A 24,674-nucleotide genomic window follows, 5' to 3' on the forward strand; every position below is an offset into this window, starting at 1 on the left:
CTATTAAACCCTGTGTCCAGTAATAGCTATTAAACCCTGTGTCCAGTAATAGCTATTAAACCCTGTGTCCAGCAATAGCTATTAAACCCTGTGTCCAGTAATAGCTATTAAACCCTGTGTCCAGTAATAGCTATTAAACCCTGTGTCCAGTAATAGCTATTAAAACCTAACAATAAAAAATCCACACAGCACTGGATTTAATCTCGGAATCTCCAAATCTAGAGACAGCGAACTTAACCATTAACCTACATGAAATACAATAGATTAATTGGGAAAATAGTCATTACATTGGTTAAGATACTCACGCTTAAAGGTTGACTTGCAACAAAATTTACATTACAGTTATTTGGTATCAATAGATTCACCATGTCTTACTCCGCTGTGTAGTAAGTTCAAAATATGTGGAAATGTGAATCCAAGCTCTTAAAAACTCAAAAATAAACAGCTAATCGCAACAATCACAAAAACGCCGAAGATTGAATCCCTCTAAAAATGGCTCAAATGTGACGTAGTTGAACACAATGTGCTTCTGTTTACATTTTCATGCAACCTCATTCGTTGAAATATTTTCACAAATATACTTCACGCATTCAATAAAACCATGTCTATTGTACTTACGTGTCTATTTCATTATCATTGTAATGCTGTCATTTTGAGCACTGATATCTCAAGACCTAGCCTAAAAATCAGTTTAATTTTTTAACCTTAGCTCGAAGGAGTGCATATTATCCTCTGATAAACATGAGGAGCCTGTTGGTCACTTGTGATGGTCGAAAAATGCTGCAAAAAATTGTTCACACCATTTGGCAGATAATATAAGTCACATGATCAGATTATGACTAGATGATTAGACCAAGCTGAAACGAAACTGTAAAGTAGCGAGCATCTGTTTTGATAAGGACTTCCCGGTAGAACCCGAAGTGTTTGTCATAAACTAGTGCTACGAGGTTTTATATTGAACCTTCTATTGGCCTTTCATTTTACGTGATAACATCACGTATCAAAACAAATACCACATCGAGTTGAGTACGTCATCATAATAAAGGCATTCAAACCTACAGCCGTTTTTCCAACTGTTCATTTTTGAGCTTTTAAGAACTTGCAATCACATTTCCCATTTTTACATATTTTGAACCTACAACACGGCAGAGTAAGACATGGTGAACCTTTTGATAACAAATAGCTGCAATGTAAATTTTGTTGCAAGTCAACCTTTCAAGCGCTTGCTTGGGGTTAATAACTAGTAGTGTTGACCATTACACGGAATGATTCCGTGTGGCCCAAAACACAGGTATTGTTTTAGTAAAGGATTTTAGTAAAAATCTGGCTTTCTAGGTAAGTTACTCAAATTCATCAAGTAATTATTCTATTACCCGTACAACGCCGGGAATTCGGCTAGTGCTTCATACCAATAAAAGTAGCGTCATGTAATAGATACGAGTACATTTGTTACTCATAACCCGAGAGGCACCAACAAAGACTTATGGTGCGAGATTCTTCAGCCATGCATACTCAAAGTTTTTTGAGTTAGCTCAAAAATAGCAGAAATGTCAGACATATCATCTGCAACACTAGATAGGTCATGAACCTTGAGGACCTCTTTGGCTGGAGTCACCGAGGTCCTGAAGCTACTGATCTGTGAAGCTATCTGCTTGTACCAACTGCAACATGCTATCACTTTCCAGCAATGCACCAGCTTTATGAGCAATTATTACCCTAAAGTCACATACAAGCTTTTGTTTATCACATAAGAAGCCTTTCAACGACTCCACAACTAGAGTCAAAACAGGTTGAAGTTCAATCAACTAATACAAACTATAAACCTAATCGGGGCTCCCTCTTGTTAATATCTTACAATTCCTTAGTTTTATAATTTAGCTTTGCTACATCCAATAGTGAGAGGGATCACAGGTTCTCTAATTAACTTGCCGGCAAATGTTATTCTGCAAATCAGACAATTTCTATTATGAACACACAAAAATCCTGCAGACTTTGACCTACCGGCACGTATAAAGTACAGGGTTGTGGCGTATTAAAACTGCACATCATCACAGTGCAGTACATGGTAATTTTGTAGTGCACTACAACTTCCTAATGAGCAGTAAACATTTACTGCTATGCAACTGCCCTCCTGCATATTGTCAACTGTGCTTCACAGCGCTTTTGATTACATGATGCATTGACTGAAACTTTGCAATTAATACATACTGCGAATGCCAATTCTTCAAGACTTCAAACTGTAATGTACTGCAACTGCGCATTAATACAAACCTGTTACTGCTGATCAACCAATGCTGCTGGCTTTCCAAGCACCTGTACTGCATTGCAAAAAAATGGTCCGATACCAGGTTTAGCAAGCTCATGAACTTTCTTTCTAACTCGCATATCATTTCAGAATAGGGAGTCGGGCTTATCATACCAATTAAGAAAATTGGGTTTTTGCATTGTACTCTCACTGAAATTTTGTATTAAAACCATGATAGATTTTCATGTTAATTTTCCTGTTCATTTGTATACAACATGCTAATTGTGATCAATTTGTTTCTTCACTCCGACTCAAGCTTGAGAAACATTCACACCTTGGAAGTGTGTTTTGGTTGTGTCAAAATCGACTCAAAATTGTATTCTGTGATGGGTTTTTATTAAAATGTGCTGTATGCGTATGTCTAGTGTAATGCAAATGTTCATACTGCAGCTAGCACTGTGAAATGCACATTAGCAACACTTCCACTGCACGCAGAACTGCGGAATGTGCAACAGTCAATACCGCCACTGCATCAATACTGCTTCCTGCATATTAAAAAATAGTTTTACAGCATGTATACTGCGTACCGCGCAATAGTTGAAGTACGCAATTCAATTGTACTGCATGGCTGTGACATGCTTACCACTGCTACTGCACTGCTAATGCAACTATATTGATATGTGGGCAAAAATCTACTGCAATGCATTTACATCTGGCTTCAGTATGTGCTCATCAATGCGCAGTTGCAATTTTTTCGTGATGGTCATAACCTTGAGAAAATAAACATGATTAATGTCTTAGTGAATGGTAAATTCCACCAGTACACAACTGTAGCAAACAGTGGACCAGTTGTTAGACCAGTTTACACCAACCCCTTGCGTAGATCGCCAATGCTTTTTTAAACGCTTTTACCAAGCTCGCCATATTTACAGTGTATATTTAAATTTGTGGGAAGGATACCTCCCTACAATTTTTTGTCATTTCCAATATATATTAACGACAGAATATATAGAGCATATGAAAGAGAGTTATTAATTAGCTACCAATTAGTTACTTTCAGCTTTCTGGTGATTAGCTATTAATACAAAAGCTGGCTTGCAGGAAAAGCTAGGGGACTAGCTAACAGGCCTCACTATCTAAATGACAGTCAATTAGCGATAAGGACAAAACCTAAGAAACAAGAGCTCAGAACGTGCAGACTGTGATAGCGAATTGTCCTGCCTCTTTATTTTGCTAAAAACAAACCTTCAGTAAAGGGTTGATTTGGACAGGTCGAACCACCATGTAGCAGCGGCGGCTGCTAAGCAGTTATTGGTTTACGCAAATTTATTGGCAGTGAGGTCTGCTGTAATTCTATGAAGGTTAGTTAACCTAGTTGCGGCTATTGTGCTGTAGGTGTGTAACGCCGTTGCGATGAAGTCTGGTGGTAAAGGAAAAGTTGGTGTGCAACCATTGTAGCTTAGCGCTGCGCAACAATGCTTCTGTTGCTTTGCTCACAACCCATAGTTATGTCACAGAACTTTTGTGACCTAAACCAAATTTATCAATAGAAGTAGATATCACGCTTAAAATATTGTAGTGAAATTACGTGGCCAGGCTATGTATTAGTGAGCCTTTAATAAAACACTGTTTGTCAAACGCAGGTCCTTTCCCGAGCGTTAGCTTCTCATGGAATCTGGTAAAGCTATTGATAGCCTGTGTTTCAGACTTGTTTGTCAGCTGGAAGCAATGAAGTTACAATTATACTTTATGAATACCGGCTTGTAAAAGCTACAGTAAGGTTAGTTATAAAATTGCTTGTTTTTTTCTTATTTAGGAAAAGCTGAGGCATTAATGAAGAGGTTAAGCTTTCGTGACAAGTGACTCGACATTTATTTGATATACACAAACGGTTGTAGCTACGAGTTTGCCAAAGTTTGCTTGACATTGTTATGGAAACAGGTTATAGCTGCAAGCTTGCATAAGAGTTGATATTGCCACACAGAAAGGTTTGAGTACGTAAATTTATTTTTTTGGTGGCAAATATTAATTTGTCAGAATATATAATGTATATTGTTGTCGTATTGGTCTGCACATGGTCTTGTACTTTTGCACAGCTTGTTCTAAATTTGCACTTACAACTAATCACAAGTGTTTGACCAAAATACGTAGTACACGAATACAGCCATATTTATATAATCAAATTTGGTAAGATCAGCCAACTTGTAATAGATCCCACATAGTAGTGTTTGCAAGTGCAGTAATTTGCTATACTAGTGAGTAGTACACGCAAAGATTCACTACAATATTACTCCCAAACACATGAAACTAATCCAACACAGCTTGTAAGTTAATTATAAGCATATGCAAAATTGGCAGTTTTTTTTAAATGAACTAATTTCATTGCAAAATTTGGAATAACGATAACTTGAGCAATCTAACGATGTAACTGTTGCCCACAAAAATTGATTTTGTTAAACTGTATATTAATGTAATGCCAACGGGTGTGATGGATCATCCTGTATACTGTCAAACTTTCTTTGCTATCTGCTGGTAACATAAAATTGGCTGCCAATGGGTTAGCTTCACATTAACTGCTTTGCTATTAGCCAGTAATATTAAAATAACTACCAATTAGCAAACTTCAAAATAATTAATCATAATTACCAGCTACTAATAACTGTTCAAACAATTTATACTCTACATGTATTTTTAACTATTCAGCTCACACTCCCGACAAGGAGTTACAAATACAAATAAAAAATTAACATCGACATTATAACACGTTTTACACGCCGGCGAGTCGCGACTGCTTTTCTTATCTGTTTTCTCAGATATGTTTACGGTTGACTCGCTATCAGTTGAAGCCCCATCTCCCTGACGCTTATTGGCATGGCGCTAGCTTCACGTTGTACTGTGGAGGTGTACGGTAAAACATCTCGCGCTCAACCCCAAACCGTGGACAACTTTTATCTAAAAGGAAAGTTGTCTTTCCTTCATATCACTTACATATAGGCGATCTTATTAGCTCATAACCCTTTGCTGTCAATGACGGGTAAATAAATGACATCGATGAAAGCAAGCATCTTGAACTTCCTTGCAACTTTTCTAAAATTGAACTTCAACCTGTTGTTCACAGGACAGGGTCTCTAGACCATTGACAGCCAAAAATGGTATTGGTGTCACTTAGTTGTCTACACTAAGTTCAAGCAGCAAGATGCCTGACAACTGACAAGTACACTGGCTTTGTGTTACAGGCTGGTTTTAGACTGCAGAAAGGAGAGAAGTACAATAGTCACATATCGTCTCATTGTCTTGGTGACTTTCATCTGGTTTCTCAGTTCATGAGTCAGCCAATACATCTACTAAGATTCGAGCAAATGTATTAACATGAAATGAAGAGTGGGCAACTCTCTAAGGCACCTGCAATCTTTAATTGTACTCCTATCTATGGCACAATAACATATATTAAAGATAATTAGGCTTGAATTTTTTAGGTTTAAATAAAAGGTGGCTGTCACTGAAATAATTGATGTCACTCCAGCTTAGATTATTAACCTAAAAATCAGACTGATTTGCCAGTTTTTGACAGTTTTTGCTGGGAAATTGCTGTTTATGAGCAAGGCACTTCTGCTTGAAGCTCCCATAGTAGTTCACTCGTTTATAGCAAACTGTGAAATTCAATTCTAATTTTAAATCTTTAATTTCTCACAACTTTCTTGTAGTCTTTAATCTGTTTCTTCAAATTAACACTTGACCAAGATGAACGTTGCTCTAACTCTTTCTTTTATGAAACTATCATTATTGCTGACTTATTATAATGACTCAATTGATTCTTTTAAATTTAGAGCTAAAGTGCTCTTTTTAGAATAGTTTATTATAATGGGCAATCTTCATTGTGGTAATCATTAGTCCTATTTTATAATATGTTCTCTACAAAATATCACAACAAGTAAGCTAAATAGTATGCAAATAGTAATAAAATAAATAGTAATAAAATAAATAGTAATAAAATAAATAGTAATAAAATAAATAGTAATAAAATAAATAGTAATAAATTAAACAAACAAAAACAACTAATGACTGGTCTAACTAATATAATAATGCTGGAATTAAAAGCATAAAGTATGTAAAAAGCAAGCTTTGGGAACTGATATGATTATTGTTTAAATGAAAAGTGGTTAAGAAAAAGCTCTGTGAAAATGGCTATGCATATCTATTACAACAGATTTCTAGTTATGAAAACAAAAATATAATGCAGAAATGTTAAGATAAGTAAGGCTATATGGTGAAAGCTATTGTTAGTCAGAGGATAGTGGGTGTAGTTTGAGTTTTATTTGGAAAGACTGCATTGATAATACCATACTAAAGCATTGAGCTAATATTTTCCATAAAGTATAATATTTGCCTATACGACAATCAAATAGCGACAGTATTGATCGCAGCAGGTTATAAAGTAATAATTGTCATCTGAGTCTATAAATGGATATTTGCTATTTATTTTGTAAGCAAATGCTGACAACAGCATCACAATTGCCTTATACAATGATTGACAATATTGCTGTTTGGTCAGGTTTGTCCTATATATGCAGGCCAATAGTGGGAGATACAACATTGCTTTATTGTTGTACTCTGTGCCTCATTGTTGTACACTTTGCCTCATTGTTGCTTTGCTCTCTTTTCTGGAAACTTGATGACTTCTCAGGTAAGTTTACGTTATCATCCTTAGACAAGTTTTGCAAAAAGGTTCCTTTTTAGTCTTGCTTTTAGCGACGTAGACATGTTGCTAACTGCTCCTCCTGACATCTAAGGTACTCGTGTAGAATTCATTATCATTATATGTTGTGTATATAATGTATGCTGCCACTGTACAGTGTATGTCAGTGAACACTCTCTGTCATTAGGTAGACGTTAAATTTATTCAATCCAGTCTGTGTCATTTAAAGGAAAGTAGACCAAGAGACAAAAAATAACAAAGTGAATTAGGGTAAGTCTTTTGAAAGTAAAAGTTTTTTGCACAAAGCTGTACTATAGTGTAAATTGGCAAGATGTTGGTGCCTGGTATAAAGTGTAGAGATATCTTTGGGAAAGTAGAGATGCAATGGATCAGGCAGATTGGAGACATGATTAGAGTATTTTAAACAGCGTATACCTAATAACACATTTAGCTCCTCAGCATTCAGGGTATTTAGACCCTGGTCATAACTCTCGTGCTCAGTTAACTGTCTTCTTATTCATTGTTAGTGAAACTAGTGGTCTCACAGTCTTTATTTAACTTCAAGTGTATGAACTTGCCAGTCATGCGCCATACAATATAGTACCAGCTCATAATAAAGCATTCTGCGGGTGACGTAGCATCTGAGAGGTAACCATGAAATATGTTCGTTTTACATAGAGTTATTCAGGGCAATAAAATTATTTATGTAAACAATGGTATGCGCCTTTTCACTAGCTCACTCTAGAGTTGCCATCATGAGTATCATAGCAGGGGGCAGATCATAGCTTCAGGTCTTTTTTTCTCTTGTTGAGTTGGTTGGTGTTTGAGCTGCTGGCTGTCAGAATGCCTATCATCAACTACAAGGAGACAAGCCTGAAGGCTACTCAGTTTCTAAAGATGGCCATGAGAGAAGAGAGAAAGAGTAATTGGGGAGAGGTGAGCAGGCAAACTTCAGCAATCATCTATTAACACTGTGAAGCCTGATCATGTACCATAGACCTATTAACTATACAGTACAGTTAACTAACGACTATAAAGTATAGTTGATAGGTCTATGTCATGTATCTACAATAAGATTCCCTTGATCCTAGACCGTACTTATAGACCGTATTGTCGGTACATTCCATTGACTGTAAAAGCACTTAGAGTTGCACAAATCTTTTTGATCTGAACATCATTTTGATGCTTTAAGCTTGTAGCAAATTATGAAAAAACAAGTCAAATAGAGTGGATAGTTCATATTTCACACTCTCTCAAAAAAGGTGATGTTTTAGAGATAATTGAAAAAACATCATTATTAGCTTACTATTATATATAGTGTACATACTAGCTGTGCCACCCGCGGCGTTGCCCGTGTATTTGAAGAGTACTTGGACAGAAAATTGATTTGTATTTAACATATAACAACATTTGCCATTCTAACTTTCAAACTACATATCATGAGAAAAGTTTTTTGTCTTATAAACAATGATAAGTAGTGAGAGTTGTTCGCTATTAGCCAGTTTAATAATGTGAGCGAACAGCTTCTCGTGACGTTTGCTATTACCCGTGTCATAGCAAAGCAGTTAGGTATTGCTCTGATATAATGACTTATATTGGCTAGTTAGCTATTCGACTTCCGTAGTCTAGTGGGCTAGGCGTAAGACTGGTGAATGGCTTCGCCCAAGATCGAATCCTCTTCTATTCGGTACGGAATAGTTATTCCAAGATTTTAAGATCTATAGCCGGATTTCCGATGAACGCACGGACGGACTTTGAGAAATATATATATAGATATACTGATCGAATCTGATCGAATCTGATCGAATCTGATCGAATCTGATCGAATCTGATCGAATCTGATCGAATCTGATCGAATCTGATCGAATCTGATCGAATCTGATCGAATCTGATCGAATCTGATCGAATCTGATCGAATCTGATCGAATCTGATCGAATCTGATCGAATCTGATCGAATCTGATCGAATCTGATCGAATCTGATCGAATCTGATCGAATCTGATCGAATCTGATCGAATCTGATCGAATCTGATCGAATCTGATCGAATCTGATCGAATCTGATCGAATCTGATCGAATCTGATCGAATCTGATCGAATCTGATCGAATCTGATCGAATCTGATCGAATCTGATCGAATCTGATCGAATCTGATCGAATCTGATCGAATCTGATCGAATCTGATCGAATCTGATCGAATCTGATCGAATCTGATCGAATCTGATCGAATCTGATCGAATCTGATCGAATCTGATCGAATCTGATCGAATCTGATCGAATCTGATCGAATCTGATCGAATCTGATCGAATCTGATCGAATCTGATCGAATCTGATCGAATCTGATCGAATCTGATCGAATCTGATCGAACCTGATCGAACCTGATCGAACCTGATCGAACCTGATCGAACCTGATCGAACCTGATCGAACCTGATCGAACCTGATCGAACCTGATCGAACCTGATCGAACCTGATCGAACCTGATCGAACCTGATCGAACCTGATCGAACCTGATCGAACCTGATCGAACCTGATCGAACCTGATCGAACCTGATCGAACCTGATCGAACCTGATCGAACCTGATCGAACCTGATCGAACCTGATCGAACCTGATCGAACCTGATCGAACCTGATCGAACCTGATCGAACCTGATCGAACCTGATCGAACCTGATCGAACCTGATCGAACCTGATCGAACCTGATCGAACCTGATCGAACCTGATCGAACCTGATCGAACCTGATCGAACCTGATCGAACCTGATCGAACCTGATCGAACCTGATCGAACCTGATCGAACCTGATCGAACCTGATCGAACCTGATCGAACCTGATCGAACCTGATCGAACCTGATCGAACCTGATCGAACCTGATCGAACCTGATCGAACCTGATCGAACCTGATCGAACCTGATCGAACCTGATCGAACCTGATCGAACCTGATCGAACCTGATCGAACCTGATCGAACCTGATCGAACCTGATCGAACCTGATCGAACCTGATCGAACCTGATCGAACCTGATCGAACCTGATCGAACCTGATCGAACCTGATCGAACCTGATCGAACCTGATCGAACCTGATCGAACCTGATCGAACCTGATCGAACCTGATCGAACCTGATCGAACCTGATCGAACCTGATCGAACCTGATCGAACCTGATCGAACCTGATCGAACCTGATCGAACCTGATCGAACCTGATCGAACCTGATCGAACCTGATCGAACCTGATCGAACCTGATCGAACCTGATCGAACCTGATCGTTTTCATGAACAATTAGTTTTAGTGTCAAGAACTTGTTGCTGAGGAGCTTTTCAGAGCCTTCATTACCAGGAACTTCAATCGGTGTGTCATTAGAAACTAGTGTCCTGTTAGCAGCCATTTCTACTTCTCATTTCTCAGCTAGTTTGAAATGCCTTCAGTATTTAGACAATACCTCAAGAATTACTTCATAATCATACTGAAAACATACTGTTTAAAGTGACCAAAGTTTTTTAATTCTAGCTAAAGTAGAAGTAAGGGGAAACAAAGGAAGCTACGGAGCTGAGTTTCTCTATCATAGGTCATGAGAGAGCCACCTCCCGAATTATTTTAGACCCAGAATGTAAAGTGTTTAAGAATGTTAGACAGTTTTATAGACTGATAAATGATCTTAGACTGTTATTAATAGACTTCAATATTGAAAAAAATGGCTTACTTGACTTGCTCATTCTGTACATTTAATTTTGGTAGAAGCTAGAAGACGCTAACATAATTAATTAATGTTATGCTTTTAATACAAATACATGTAACAATTTGTATGATTTTTTTTATTTCATATTATAAAAAATTTGATTCTATTTCAATAGTATGTAAATTCATAATTTCTTTGTTTATTTAACAGTGGGTGTAAATTATAAAATTACTACATTAAAAGTGGAGAAAATGAAAAAGTTGTTTTGCAGCATTTGCATTATAAACGCAATCTGCTCATTAACTTCATAAAAAAAATTATATACTTAACAATACATTCAAGTAACGATCTCAAAACATGAAATGTACACAGTATATAGCTTGTTAGTCTCAGAGATGCTTTGTTATTCATATTTAGTGTTAGGTAACTTGAGAACGTAAGCACCTGCAACTCGGCGGCCTGAGAACTACTTGAGAGTTTCATAGACTGCTAACATAATCTCCATTTTATACCTATGATTGTTACGAATTATTTTGGTATTTCATTTTATTCTTGCTGTTTCAGGCTTCTAAAGCATACAAGCAACTAACAGCACTAATCTCTGTTGATAAAATGCCCTTAAGCTATATTCCTACAGACCCCTACAGACTCATGGTTAGTACGTAAAAGGCAACAGAGCGATCAATTCAACACGTTACTTTGTTACTGATATGTTAAGGTGATTGTAGTCGGCTGACTGTGAGTCATCCTCTCAATGTTTTAATAAATTTATCATCAATGCTCAGTCATCATTAAGAATTGTTTTCTTTTTATATGGTGCAGTTGTGTGAAGCTTATTACCACTTGGGATGGGCATACAATCATATCGGGGAACACAGCTTAGCTCTGGTCCACTACAAGAGTGCTATTCAAGTCTTCAAAAAAACTAAGGTTGGTATAATACTCATATCATATCAAGAGTATGTATGACTTTTAGCTCCGCTCAATAAACTCTCAAATATCTAACAACTGCAGAATTATGTATACCGAATAGCAATGGTACAATATGTCATACAACATTTAGTATACGACTACTACTATACATGTAACTGCTACTGCTACTACTCCTACTGCTACTATTACTACTACTACCACTACACCTACTACTACCACTAGCACTATCACTACCAATTCTACTACCACCACTAATAATACTCCTACTACTAGTGTAACTGCTACTACTCTTACTACTACTGTAACTACTACTGCCACTATTACTACTACTATTGCTACTACTACTACTGAACTACTATTATTGCTACTACCACTAATACTACTGCTACTACTATTACTCCTATTACTAATACTACTATTACTACTACTACTAATACCACTTCTACTACTACTGCTACTACTAATGTCAATTACCAGAACAGCTTGGCTGGTCTTGTATATTAAGTCCAGTGTAGGACTACTGGTCTTAGTGTAGTTTGTGACTAGTGCAACTTGTCTTTTTCAACTTTTCTATATCAGAGCTTTATTAGTATTTCGATTAGCTTGGAATATGAAATACTACATTAGCTTTGGCTCTCTTATATCTTCAGGCAGGCTCGGCTGTTGCGGCTAGATCAGTTGATTGGCTGGTCGCCCCTGTGCTGTGTAAGAAAGCTTTCTCTCATGCTCTCTTGGGAGACTACAATCGTGCAGTGAATGATGTGACAGAGGCCTCTCGCATGGCCACAGAAAACATGGTGAGATATTTTGGTTCCCATTTTCAAAAAACATTGTCTGCTTGGTTTTCTGAAAGTCTTCGTGTCAGTTTTTCATGCATCTTTTAGATTGTTGGAGAAAGTGGTGTTCACATGAGGAATAGATTCGATATGCTCTGTAGCAGTATGAGCGATACACTTTACATGAATACTGGTTTAATAAAAACAAGTAACCTTTCTCCTTGACCCAGAAAAAAACCTTACCAGGTTGAATACTTAGCTTGGTCTTTCTGTGGGAATGCCAGCAATTATCTTTAGCAATGAGATAATACTGAATAGTAAGTTAATAAATTGGTAAAGCGATTAAATTTGTTACTTTTTGTTCGAGATAGAATCCAGATAACTTATGAAAACGGTTATGATACAAGATTACAAGATCACCACAACATAACTGCAAGCCATTTAGGGGCTTAAACGAGCTATAAAAACAGACTGTAGTTTATATTTGTGGAGTTTTTTATGTCTCCTTCCGTTTGCAAAAAAAATCTGCATTTGCTTTATGTCAACAAAATCAGGCTCTTCACCAATGTAATCAACCAGAAAATTTGAGTCATACATTTGATAAAGCATACTTTCATTGTCCTACTCAAAACATAGTCATTTTTTGGCCAGCCCCAACTTGATGGCTTTAGCAAAAACCAATTTATATACATGGTATATGCAAATAACCATTGTTTAACTTCTAAAAATAAAATAAATATACCAAAGCGTTAATATCAAAGGAAATCTAGGCTTTTGTTCTTACCATATAATTCAGCCTTGGTCAATGGGCAACTATAACATGTTGAATGACGTGAGATCTATGTACTGTACATATATAAGCATCTGTAAATCACTAATCTATATATATACTTGGCGTCGGCTTTGTATTATTTAGGACATGCTGTGCCTTGAAGTCCTCATCCACAACACATTCTCAGAATATGATAAGGTGAGCTGCTTCCCTATCAACTTAGTTCCAGTAGTCTCATGCTTGGATTCAGGAAAGATATTTAGGGATAGATAAATCAACTTTCCCTATATTACTCAAATATCAGTCATGTTCATTCATTTGTTACTTCACATTTATCATGGCCATAGCTTCTTTCACAACCGTAAGAGAGAGTCGGGCACGATCGCTTCTCTGCTGAAATCTTAGTCTAAGAATCTCAACTAGTCTGGCAATGTTAACACTTTATTGAACACTACAGCTCTCTTGGAATAACAACTTTATTTCAGCCTTTATTTTGTTTGCTTTGAATAAAAGTATTTAAACAAGGCTTTGCATCCTTAAGAATAATTGTGATTGTATCATCAATTACATTGTGAAGTTTTCAGTTCAGTCTGACATCTGAAAGGAAAAGTTACTACAATATTTCAAGCAACTTGTCGAGTTAGAGAGCGTGTAGTTAGCTCGTGTTTGACATTCTTTGAATCAGAGGTTCAAACATTCATTTGCTCACAACAAATTGTCTTTCTGTATAAATTTTTTTGTCATTTTACATTAAGCTCTTGATGAAAAAACTTATCTGGTGAGAGGAAAAACAATTTTTGACAATCTGTTTTTCAAAATGATCAAAATGAAAGACTGGCCAATGTATATGAGAAAACAATTGAACAGTGTTGAGAACGGTCATATCTTTATGGAACTTACACTTTCACTTGTAACTGTCTATTGTTATACTTGTGACTGTCTATTGTTATATTTGTGACTGTCTATTGTTATACTTATGACTGTCTTTGGTTATATTTGTAACTGTCTATTGTTATACTCATAACTGTCTATGGTTATACTTGTAACTGTTCATTGTCATACTTGTGACTGTCTATTGTTATACTTGTGACTGTCTATTGTTATACTTGTGACTGTCTATGGTTATACTTGTAACGGTTCATTGTTATACTTGTGACTATATATTGTTATACCTGTGACTGTCTATTGTTATACCTAGACTCTCTATTGTTATATTTGCGACTGTTCATTGTTATAAATGTAACTCGCTATCCATTGCCGTGTTTAATTCTATCGAATGTTGCTGTCTAGCAGTATAATAACATATAGAGACCCCAATTACAGGCAATGAAACTGCTTGTCAAAGGATTGGCAATGAACAAATCACATGAAGCTTGTCGCATGTTACGATCATGGCTCAAATCTGAAGGTCATTCCGTAAGTTGAGATTCTATTCATCTCTCTTGAAGTAATGGCTAGTCTAGCAACTAGCACACATTCATGTTCCTTTATGTACACAACTCTTCTTTTGAAAACACAGTTGCACACAGTAGTCTCACATGTATTTACCACAATCTCCTATACACACACATTCATGAACAGCCACAGTAAACCCTTTTATATACACATACATGAACATCTACAGTAAACACTTTTATACACACATATATGAACATCTACTGCGAACACTTTTATACACACATACATGAGCATCTACAGTAAACACTTTTACACACACATACATGAACATCTACAGTAAACACTTTTATACACACATGAACGTCCACCACAAACACTTTTATACAAACACGTGCTAACAAAGTCTACATAGAAACTGTTGACAGTCATACAGCCTTCCCCAATGTTAGGTTGGCTGTTAACTCACCTGTACACTGTGTATTTTCAGCTGAGTTTTTGCGATGGAACAATATTGTTGTTAAAAACCTTGACCCGTTAGCATGCTGACTTAGCGTATGAGAATACATCAATGAAAGTATAAATATCAAACCAAAGTTATGCAAATATAAAGGTACTATACCAAGATAATGACTCAAACAGCAAGTACAACATAATAAAAGCTGATACGTATGCAAACTTTTATGAATGCAGATGGAATTTTGAAATTTTTTCCATTAGTATGTAGGATCACTATCACATGCAGAAGGGTTTGAAGCCCCCATATCAGAGTCCACCCTTTAAAATGCATGTATATTGTACACTACAATGCTTCTGATGCTCTCTCTCCTTGTAAAATAAATTTAGGGCATGGCAACAAGAAAATCCTGACTGAAACATTCAAACTGAATGTTGATTTAAACAATACGCAAAAAACAGCATATCTGCCAGCTTGGCAGCATACCCTATAAATAATGAAGGCCCCTAACAACAAGGGCGCTTTTAACCAAGCTAGCATGAGGACCTAAGTGTAGAGTGGGTGTCTTGTGGGTAGTTGTTTGAAGCACGCAACAGCCACAGCCCAGATATGGAAACAGATAAAACTTGTGCTACAGATTAGACAGATATCTTAAAATATAAACATGTATCAGGTTTTAAAGACTGAGAGACAGTCATGCGTCGATTCAACTCTGCTGTCTGTTGGAGTGAGTTCTAATGCGCCACATACAGGTCTATTATATATTACATAACCCCAGACTGCCATATTATTTCAACTAACATTTTGTATTTACAAGTATAATTGACTCAGTCGTCTGTTTTATCCTTATCAGCTCTTATTGTATTCAATGACTGGATTTGTTTGTTTTTACTTAGGGTATTAACAACAAACAATGCTATTATTATTGATCTGCTGTCACGTGAAACACAGCACTAGTAACCCTAGACAGCGTGAGGTCGCTTTGAAGGCTTGTTCATATGAAGTGAGCGCTTGGAACTTAGGAACTTTATTTGAATTTTTACAGCCACACAACGACCATCCTGTCAATACAGAACTAAAGGGAGTGACAACCCTCAAACATCCCGGGATTTTGGAATTTATAGATCGGTAAGTTATTATTAGGTGAAGCTCTTTTGGTTTCTCACTACAAAGCTAATAATGTACTCACAAATGCTTAGAAACTTTCATTTATAAGTGGATAGCAGCCATTCTTAACTATTATAATATAGCGAGTAAACGGAGCCACTACTTACAATGAAAAGAAAGTTTTTAAAACCTAAAAGTTTACAGTCTAGCATAAACTTTAAAGCCATATTATGGTTCTTAAGTTCTCTCTGGACTAACATTCCATGTTTTTTGACAGCACCCATTTACTATACCTCAGTCTGTAATCAATTACAATATTCAGATTATTTGTATAAATCAATGTTATTCACCATTTCAAATAATTACATTATACGCATTCCCCAGCTGAGCTCTCTAACTCGGGTTAATCTCAAAGTTTCTTGAAACCCTACCTTTGAAATGACATTTAAATGAGGCTTTGACATGAGGTAACAGGTGTCATTGCACTGTAGTTCAATACATGTTAGTAAGAGATCACTAGCTCAATAAACTCATGAGTGTTCCATACAGCACTCAGCAGCTCCTTCTTTATAAGAGGCAGAGGTGAGTGTGAGCATTTTCATTTTACCTTTGCAGATATCTGAGAACTGTTAGCTTACCACACACTGTTGAGGTGATTGATCTTTGCCCTGCATCTTCATCTCAAGGTAACACTTCTTTGGTTATTAATGTGGGTTTTTAGTAACTAGAAAGGCAGAGTTCATCATATGTCCCTACTAGAGGCTGCTTGAATCTGAATTTGAAAGCTCACCCCTTTTCTGTGAGCTGAGTTCTATAACAGTGTCTTTCTTGGTCTTTTTTGTTGTTCTTAGATTTTCTTGATATCACACAATTTTTTAAATGTTAAAAATCCTATGAAAGACCTAAAAAATGTATGTAGTTGTGTTTTTAATCAACTGTAAGTGTGGCTGATGCCAGATGGCAAGTGGCAGTGACGAGTGGCTGATGTCATATTGACCAGAGGTCAAGTTCTCTAAAAAGGTCTGCAATTGTCACAATCAATTTAAAAAAACTGCAATACTTGCAGAAAGAGCAAGGAATATTGCATACTAATTAATGATTTATTGTATGAATTGAACTGAAATAAAATTCATATGCAGCAAAACTCGCTATCAAGGTAAAATAACAAAAAAATATTTTTTTTTAAATGCTGATGGCAGTCATTGTGGTTGTCTGAAAGGATAACAAAGATGCGTATTGCGTGTACAGAAGATTTCAACCAACAATAATAGCTCTTGCTGCTCCTGTAACCATGATCAGAGTCGTCTATGGCCAAATAAATTATTTTTGTAAAGACAGAGTCGAGTTTGTTGAACTAGTGTCTAAGTGATCGAAGATAAAATGAAACTAAAATTTTCTGTCAGCCCATCAATAATGCAAAAGAAGTGAATGTTTAAAGGTTGACTTGCAACAAAATTCACATTACAGTTATTTGGAATCAAAAGATTCACCATGTCTTACTCTGTTGTATTGTAGGCGCAAAATATGTGAAAATGGGATTACAAGCTCTTAAAAGCTAAAAATGAACAGTTAATTGCAGCCACACGAGACCGCCATTGTTTGGATTCTCTTTCTAAAATGGCTCAAATGTGACGTAGTTGTGGTAGATGGTTTCTGTTTACACTTTCATGCAACCTTCCTTATTCGTTGAAATTTTCACAAATATACTTCACGCATTCTATAAAACCATGTCTATTGTTCCTACGCATCTGTTTTATCGTCATTTTAATGCTGTCACTTTTAGCAGTGATATCTTATAACTTACCGTAAAAACTCGTTTAATTTTTAGCCTTAGCTTGAAGGAGTACATATCATTGTCTTATAATCATGACGAGCCTGTTGGTCATTTGTTATAATCGAAAAGTGCTGCAGAAATTATTTGCGAAGTGTTGGGTCACATGATCAGATTACGACTTGCCGATTAGACCAAACCGAAACAAAACTGTAAAGTAGCGAGCATCTATATTTGATACGGGGTCTTTGATAAAACCCGAAGTGTTTGTCATAAACTAGTGCTAAAGTTTTATATTGAGCTTTTTATTGGCCTTTCAATTCACGTGAGAACATCATGTGACAAAACAATAACCAAATTTCATGGCTACGTCATCGAAATAAAGAGATTCCAATCTACGGCGGCTTTTCGTTTTTGAGCTTTTAAAAGCTTGTAATCACATTCCCACATATGTGGCACCTACAACACAACAGAGTAAGACATGGTGAATCTTTTGATACCAAATAACTGTAATGTGAATTTTGTTGCAAGTCAACCTTTAAGAACAGCTGTAGCAACAATTAGCATATTAACAAGTTTGATTCTCTCAAAAAATTTCTTTTTATATATATATATGCAATAAATTTTCAATGATTAGCTTGCAGTTTCATTTAAACTGAAGCCATTAGTTGATTTGCAGAAGTTGGGTTACCCTGTCAAAGGATGGCCGCTCGTGTCGAGGACAAAAACAACTTTGATTTGTCTTGGAAAAAGCATTCGCTCTCTACTGTAAATCCATTCAAATGTGGAGCTCTGCCAGCTCTTTTTGAGAGAGACCCTGTCCATGAAGAAGAAGTACATGTTGACAAACATAGACGTAGAGATGAGTACAGTACAACGCTGAGAGAGCACGCACGCAAAATGAGATTTCTCAGTCAGGAGCAATTTACTAGTAAGCTCTCATGTGATTGGCTTGCCTAGATTTAGCGTACAACACTTGATGACTTGATTCAATCACCTAGTTTCCATACAGCGAGTAGCGACACATCTCCATATGGCGCTGCAATGCCATCATGGAAACAGCCGTGTCACTTCATTCTGTCGTGATTCAATGTCGCTGTTTGGAAGCAAAATACCCGAGCAATGAGCCATATTTGTGCCATGAAAACGGTCTTAGCAACCAATGGCGTCGCACTTGTGTATGTGCATAGGTCTTGCCTTCCTGTCGCTTCATATGCAGAATTTTTTGATGTAAAAATGCTTTACTCTACTATAATCTATAATCTACTACTATAATAATACTAAAATAAAATACTAAAACTAATATATACTACCTAATTCTAACATAATACTATAATCTACTACTTCAATCTAATTTACTCGAAACGAAAAATGTCATGTGTATAATGAATAATGCCATAAGAAGTAACAGGTTTTTCTGATCATAAATGGTTTGTTTTGTCTTCCCTCCGCAAAGATGCATCCTTGACGTAAGGCATCGTACAACTATCACTCTGCTATAGCACCCTATGGAAACATGATCCGCTTGTCAGCCGAGTGTAGTGCTTCCACTACTAGCTTCCACTTCCAGCACTAGCGTATCCAGGCATACGTAGCTACACTATCGCTGTATATAAACTTAGTAAAGGAGTATCTGTTTCATCATGTCTAATTTACACAGTAACCATCTTGGTTACATCTGAAAGCAAATATTTAACAACTGCACTTGAGGCATAGCAGTAGAAAGTAATAGTAAATCTAGCTAAATATAGTTGAATTGAATGAGTTGCTTGTGACACATAGAGCATATGAGGCAGACTGCTTACTAAGGTAGTAGAATATATCCCATATCTACATGCTTTACCTTCAGAATTTGTTCATTTGGCAGATGCTTGAACTTGTTATGTGGACCCAGAAGTAGGTATTGAACCACAAGTCAAACAGTGAGATAAAGATGAAGTAAATGTAACATATTTTCTTAATGTTTCACAGTTCAAGTTATTGATGTATTTGATAGTCTTTCGCAGAAATGTGATGACAATAATAGGTGTTTAAGAAATAAAAAAGTTTATAGTTGAACATTTTATTTTCTGTATTCCAGTTAGTATATCGGGTGCGAAAACCTAAAAAAGGACACACAGCGCATCATTTCCTAGTAGTTCTTAGGTAATAGACTAATTGCTCAAGGTATCTGTTCTGGAAAATGGCTTTGCAGTGTAATATGCTCTAAGGCTAAGCGAATAATTGACAGGCCATATCTGGAATGATTGTATATATTATCTTGACTACCGTGTTAGACTAATTTGGATAAGTCTAGTTCTCAGTTTGTATACACATACTTGGCTACATTTACCTGGCTTCATAGATTGTAAAGGCTGCATGTTGACTGTTTAGTGAGTCAACAAGTGAGCATATGTTACCTGCCATCCTTGGCCATCCTTGGCCATCCTTTGGTCGGATTATACTACACATTTATTGCTGACTCATGTTGTAGATTTACTTGAAAAAAATCAGTCAAGACATAGGCTGATGGAATGGAAAACAAAACACAAAAAGCACAGGAAAGTAGGAGAGACAATAACGATAAGCGTAAGTGGGGCTCGGGTTAGAGAAAGCTATCTGTATTTTACCGTGTGTCTAATCTACTCTTTTTTATTTATAATGCTGTTCTTCTTACCATTTTATTTTTTATGGCTAAACACCTGTCAACCAATCGTATTAACTATTTTTCACGGCTAAACACCTGTCAACCAATCATATTAACTATTTTTTACGGCTAAACACCTGTCAACCAATCATATTAACTTTAACTTGGTTAGAAAAAACTTCCAAATCACTCGGTTCGCAGAGGATTATTAACTGTCAGCCATGTACATTGTGTACGTGTCTGAATATACGAGTGTCTGAATGTCTGAATGTGAATGTCTGAAAAAAGCTGGCTTTTTGTGAAAAGCCAGCTTTTCAAAAGCCTTGGCATTCCATGAAAGTCAGCCCCTGCATTACCGGCTAATTTCAGGAAAGCCTAAGATATTCACATAATATCCTACATCTCTACAAGCTTCTTACAAAGCTTACAAAAAGGATGCATTGGTCTCTAGTGACTAGCACTCATAATCGTCCAGATACGCAGGGCAATGGTGCACACGCTGTGACCATCAAGGCGGTTCAGGCTGCTCAGGCAGTCTGTCTGTCTCGACCGCCAACATGTCTGCATCAGCTCCAGATTCGTCTTCCTCAGCTGGCAGATGAGCTCTGTCCCCTCCCTGGTTCTCTGCTGCCTCGCTATCGGCCTCACCTAGAGGCCCAACAGGCAGTAGTCATGGTACATGGTCAGTAGTCATCTCCGCAGACTGAATATTGATGCCTTTTGCTTCCAGAAAATGGTTGTCACCTAAACCCGATGGTCTAGGTCAATTGTCACTAACAAGTCTATGGCTGACATGGCCAGTACCTCTGTCGTTGCCATAGCGCCGCTGCCTGACATCCCTCTCATGCCTAGGCATGATATCCACACACACTGTGTGCTTAAAGACGATGCTGGTAGCTCGACCTAGCGTCTACTGTTTTGTGCAAGATGGGGTTATGGTTTCCCCCACACCTCATCACACGCACGCACGCACGCACACACACACACACACTAAAACAGCTCTCGATATCTTCCTCAGATGCCTTACTGTTGATATTAGAGGGCACTCACCATTCTTATTAAAACAGCACATTCGAAGAAACAGAGGTCTCATCCGTCTCCTTCCGAGGCGTAACATTATACCAAAATGTCGCCTCCTCTGGAATAATTCCACTCTTTTTGGCAATCCTGTTTATTGTCCGATGATGCATCTCAACTTTTTCATTACCACCAGGGGTGCAGGTAGCTAAAAACAGAAAAAAATTCTCTACCTGTCAGCAAACTGATGATCAGTTTTTGACCTGAACGCCACTGAGTTGTTCAGCAAAAACTCATTACTTTGGCCCCCGCTCAACCATGATGCTACACAGCTGAGTCACTATCTGTGCTGCTAACTCAGTTTGCAGCTTACGCCAGATGGCAAACTGTGTCGGACTACAGTTCACCATTGACAGAAAAGCACTGTCACCAAAATGAGTCACAGCGATAGCAACTCGACACCAGTTCTCCTATTTGGCCAAATTTTCAACAGCCGCATTACTCTGACCCCGCTGTGCAGTGTAAATGCGCTGGCATGTCTCGCACCCGGCCAGCTTAATCTTTACCTGTCTCTGTGACAGATTATTACGAACCTGTCGAGCAAGGTACAGCGTCTTGTCGATTCCCGAGTGGTGCAACAAATGTGCTGCCCAAATGGCTGCGTCTTCAAGACTTTCGCCGCTGTCAATCACAGCTAACACCTCAGATATTCACATAATATCCCAGAAACCCAAAATACTTCTACCAGTTTAAAGGCTACTTTGAGATTTCTTCTTGAGAATACCAAATCAACATTCTGACGAAACCTTTGTAGTGAAGTCCGATAGCTGCTGAGTTAAGAAGGACCGCAGTCAAAAAACAAACGATGACAGCTTCGTTTTTAATTGTTTAGTTCATGTTGTTTTTGTCTGTATATTAGCAGTAGTATATTGATTGTATCGATATTAAAATTGCACATAAAGTTATATGGATTATATTTTTTGTATATCATATTAAAGATATTATTGTTGTGTACCCAAAACATGACTATGGTCAGCACAATCTCTTGTTAATTTTATCTGTATTGAGGCAAGTTTTATCTGGAAGTGACTGTTTATAAAAGAAGCCCAAATTGTTGGAGTGCAGTGGTGTTTGGAGCTTGGCACATAAACTCGCATCTTTTCATGGTAACAAACAGTCTTATTTATTGACCCGGATTACCCAAAGGCTGCTAGGACTTGGCCCGGTATCTCTTTCAAGGATACAGAACTGGGCTGCATCAGTTTAGCAGGACCATTGTTCGGACTGCTTTGGTGGGCCCGTAGTCATCATAATTGATAGTAACAGGTGGTAATGGACCGGGAGCAGCTTTGAAGGCAACTGCCTCGGCAACCATTACACTTTCAGCTTCAAACTTAACAGTAAGCTTGAAATATTTTAGTAAATTGGTAATCAAATTTGGCTATAACTATGTTAATTAAAGAGACAGAATCTGCAAGCACATATAAACAGACAGCTTCATTTTTGTACTTGAAAAGCATTGAATTTAAAAAAAAACATTCAGCGGCAAATAAATAATTATGAATCTTTTGAAAAAAAAGATCATAAATATACTGTGTCGGTAGCGTTGAGAAGTGGCGCAATGGTTAATATATTTGCTGTAGTGTACGAAAGTGTAATATCAAGAGGCAAAGGTAAAACATTCTTTTGTTTTATTGTAGGCCTTTAAACCAATAGAAACACAGGATGTGCCCAGGACATACGCTAAGCCTTGGTTAGGAGACCGTCTGCAGTCGGCCCCTCTACCAGTCAAGCATAAACAGCCTATCTTCTATCCATCATACTCATGAGCGCACGACTCCCTTATTTTATTCTGCTCGTTTGTAGTAGGAAATAAAGAAGACATTCTTACAATAGAGCTGTTATAATGTCTACTATACATATATTTGTAATAAACAGGCATACGCCATACAACTGATTGGTTTTCTCTGAATATCTATTTTCTTTTAGCTAAGATAGAGCAACATTCACAGATAAAAGAATTTATTATTTTCATAAAGATACTCTATGAAGACCTTTCAAAGCTATAAATGCCACTTGTGCTCAGATTATAAGCATTCGGTCACTTTCAAATTTTCTAAGAATGCATTCAGTAAGCTGGTCTATTTATCACTTGGGTTAATTTTTGTAGCAATAATTTACATGAATTTTAAAGAGCTGTGAAGCACCGATATTATAAAGAGTACTCTATTACAATGGCATCTTTCTATTAGTTTATTTTTGTAACGAAAATAAAATGATTCTCTTTCTTGTGTATTTCAGCACTTCTAGAACTTGTGGATGAGCTCCTATTTAGCCCATGATATGAGTGTGCTGAGAGTATAGAGGTAAAATAATGATACGAGGTTGATAGTTAGATGCAAGACAGAATAGTATATTACATAATATTCACAGGTTATATGATCACAGGTTCAGTCTTGTATAGTATGGTATGACGTGATATAATGCAATATTGTATAGTTTGGTGCTGTCATGAATATATATTATATTATAATATATAATATATATATTATATTATAATAATATAATATATTATAATATATATAGTCTGGTATAACATGGTATAAACTATGCCATACCAGTGACCTTATTGTTTTATAATTCATAAGGCTCTAATTTCTTATAAAAATATATACTACTAAATCCTACTATTTTATCGTGTGTATACAGGCATGCGTGTGTGCCCGTGTGTGTTAGTCAGCCTGTTTCCACATTTTTCTGGCCGGTTTCATTTAAACTTCACATGCATATACTCCGTGCCTCCTGTCAAGTCGCTAAATATTTGATTTTAAAACTTTGTCTGGATCTTGAGAAGCAGCCTCCCAAACACTCACCAGTATGCTGATTGAAGACGGATCCCAGACACAGCCGGGCTTTAGTATATGCTTTGCTTTTGACAGCATGATAATATAGTTCATAATTGTCTATACCTAGACAAATAAATGAGCTAAAGGAATGTAGAAATGTTTACATGGATGACACAGCGTAATGGCATAAAGTACAGCCCATCAGCCAAAGATTTCCTTTCGATTTAATTTGCAAAAATATGATTTGACAACTAAAACTTGCAGTAAGTTTGTTACATCGTATCATTCAAATTATAAATTCAGCCAATGTTCATTTTTTGAAAGGCAATAAAGAACAACTTATTTAAAGTAGTCTAAT

At 36.9% G+C, this 24,674-nt stretch overlaps 1 protein-coding gene across 1 annotated transcript; it reads left to right on the top strand.

Annotated features, from left to right (window-relative positions):
- The first annotated feature begins 11,228 nt into the window (after positions 1-11,228).
- LOC137390925 (uncharacterized) lies at positions 11,229-23,763 on the top strand. Its single transcript, XM_068077242.1, has 10 exons — positions 11,229-11,270; positions 11,439-11,546; positions 12,200-12,346; positions 13,242-13,295; positions 14,421-14,513; positions 15,995-16,077; positions 16,672-16,742; positions 18,507-18,758; positions 20,301-20,395; positions 23,171-23,763. The coding sequence occupies exons 1-10, from the start codon at positions 11,229-11,231 to the stop codon at positions 23,297-23,299; spliced, it is 1,074 nt and encodes a 357-aa protein (XP_067933343.1). The 3' UTR covers positions 23,300-23,763.
- Positions 23,764-24,674: the final 911 nt, after the last annotated feature.

The sequence above is a fragment of the Watersipora subatra genome, chromosome 1 (genome assembly GCF_963576615.1).
Source record: "Watersipora subatra chromosome 1, tzWatSuba1.1, whole genome shotgun sequence".
Lineage (NCBI taxonomy): Eukaryota > Metazoa > Bryozoa > Gymnolaemata > Cheilostomatida > Watersiporidae > Watersipora > Watersipora subatra.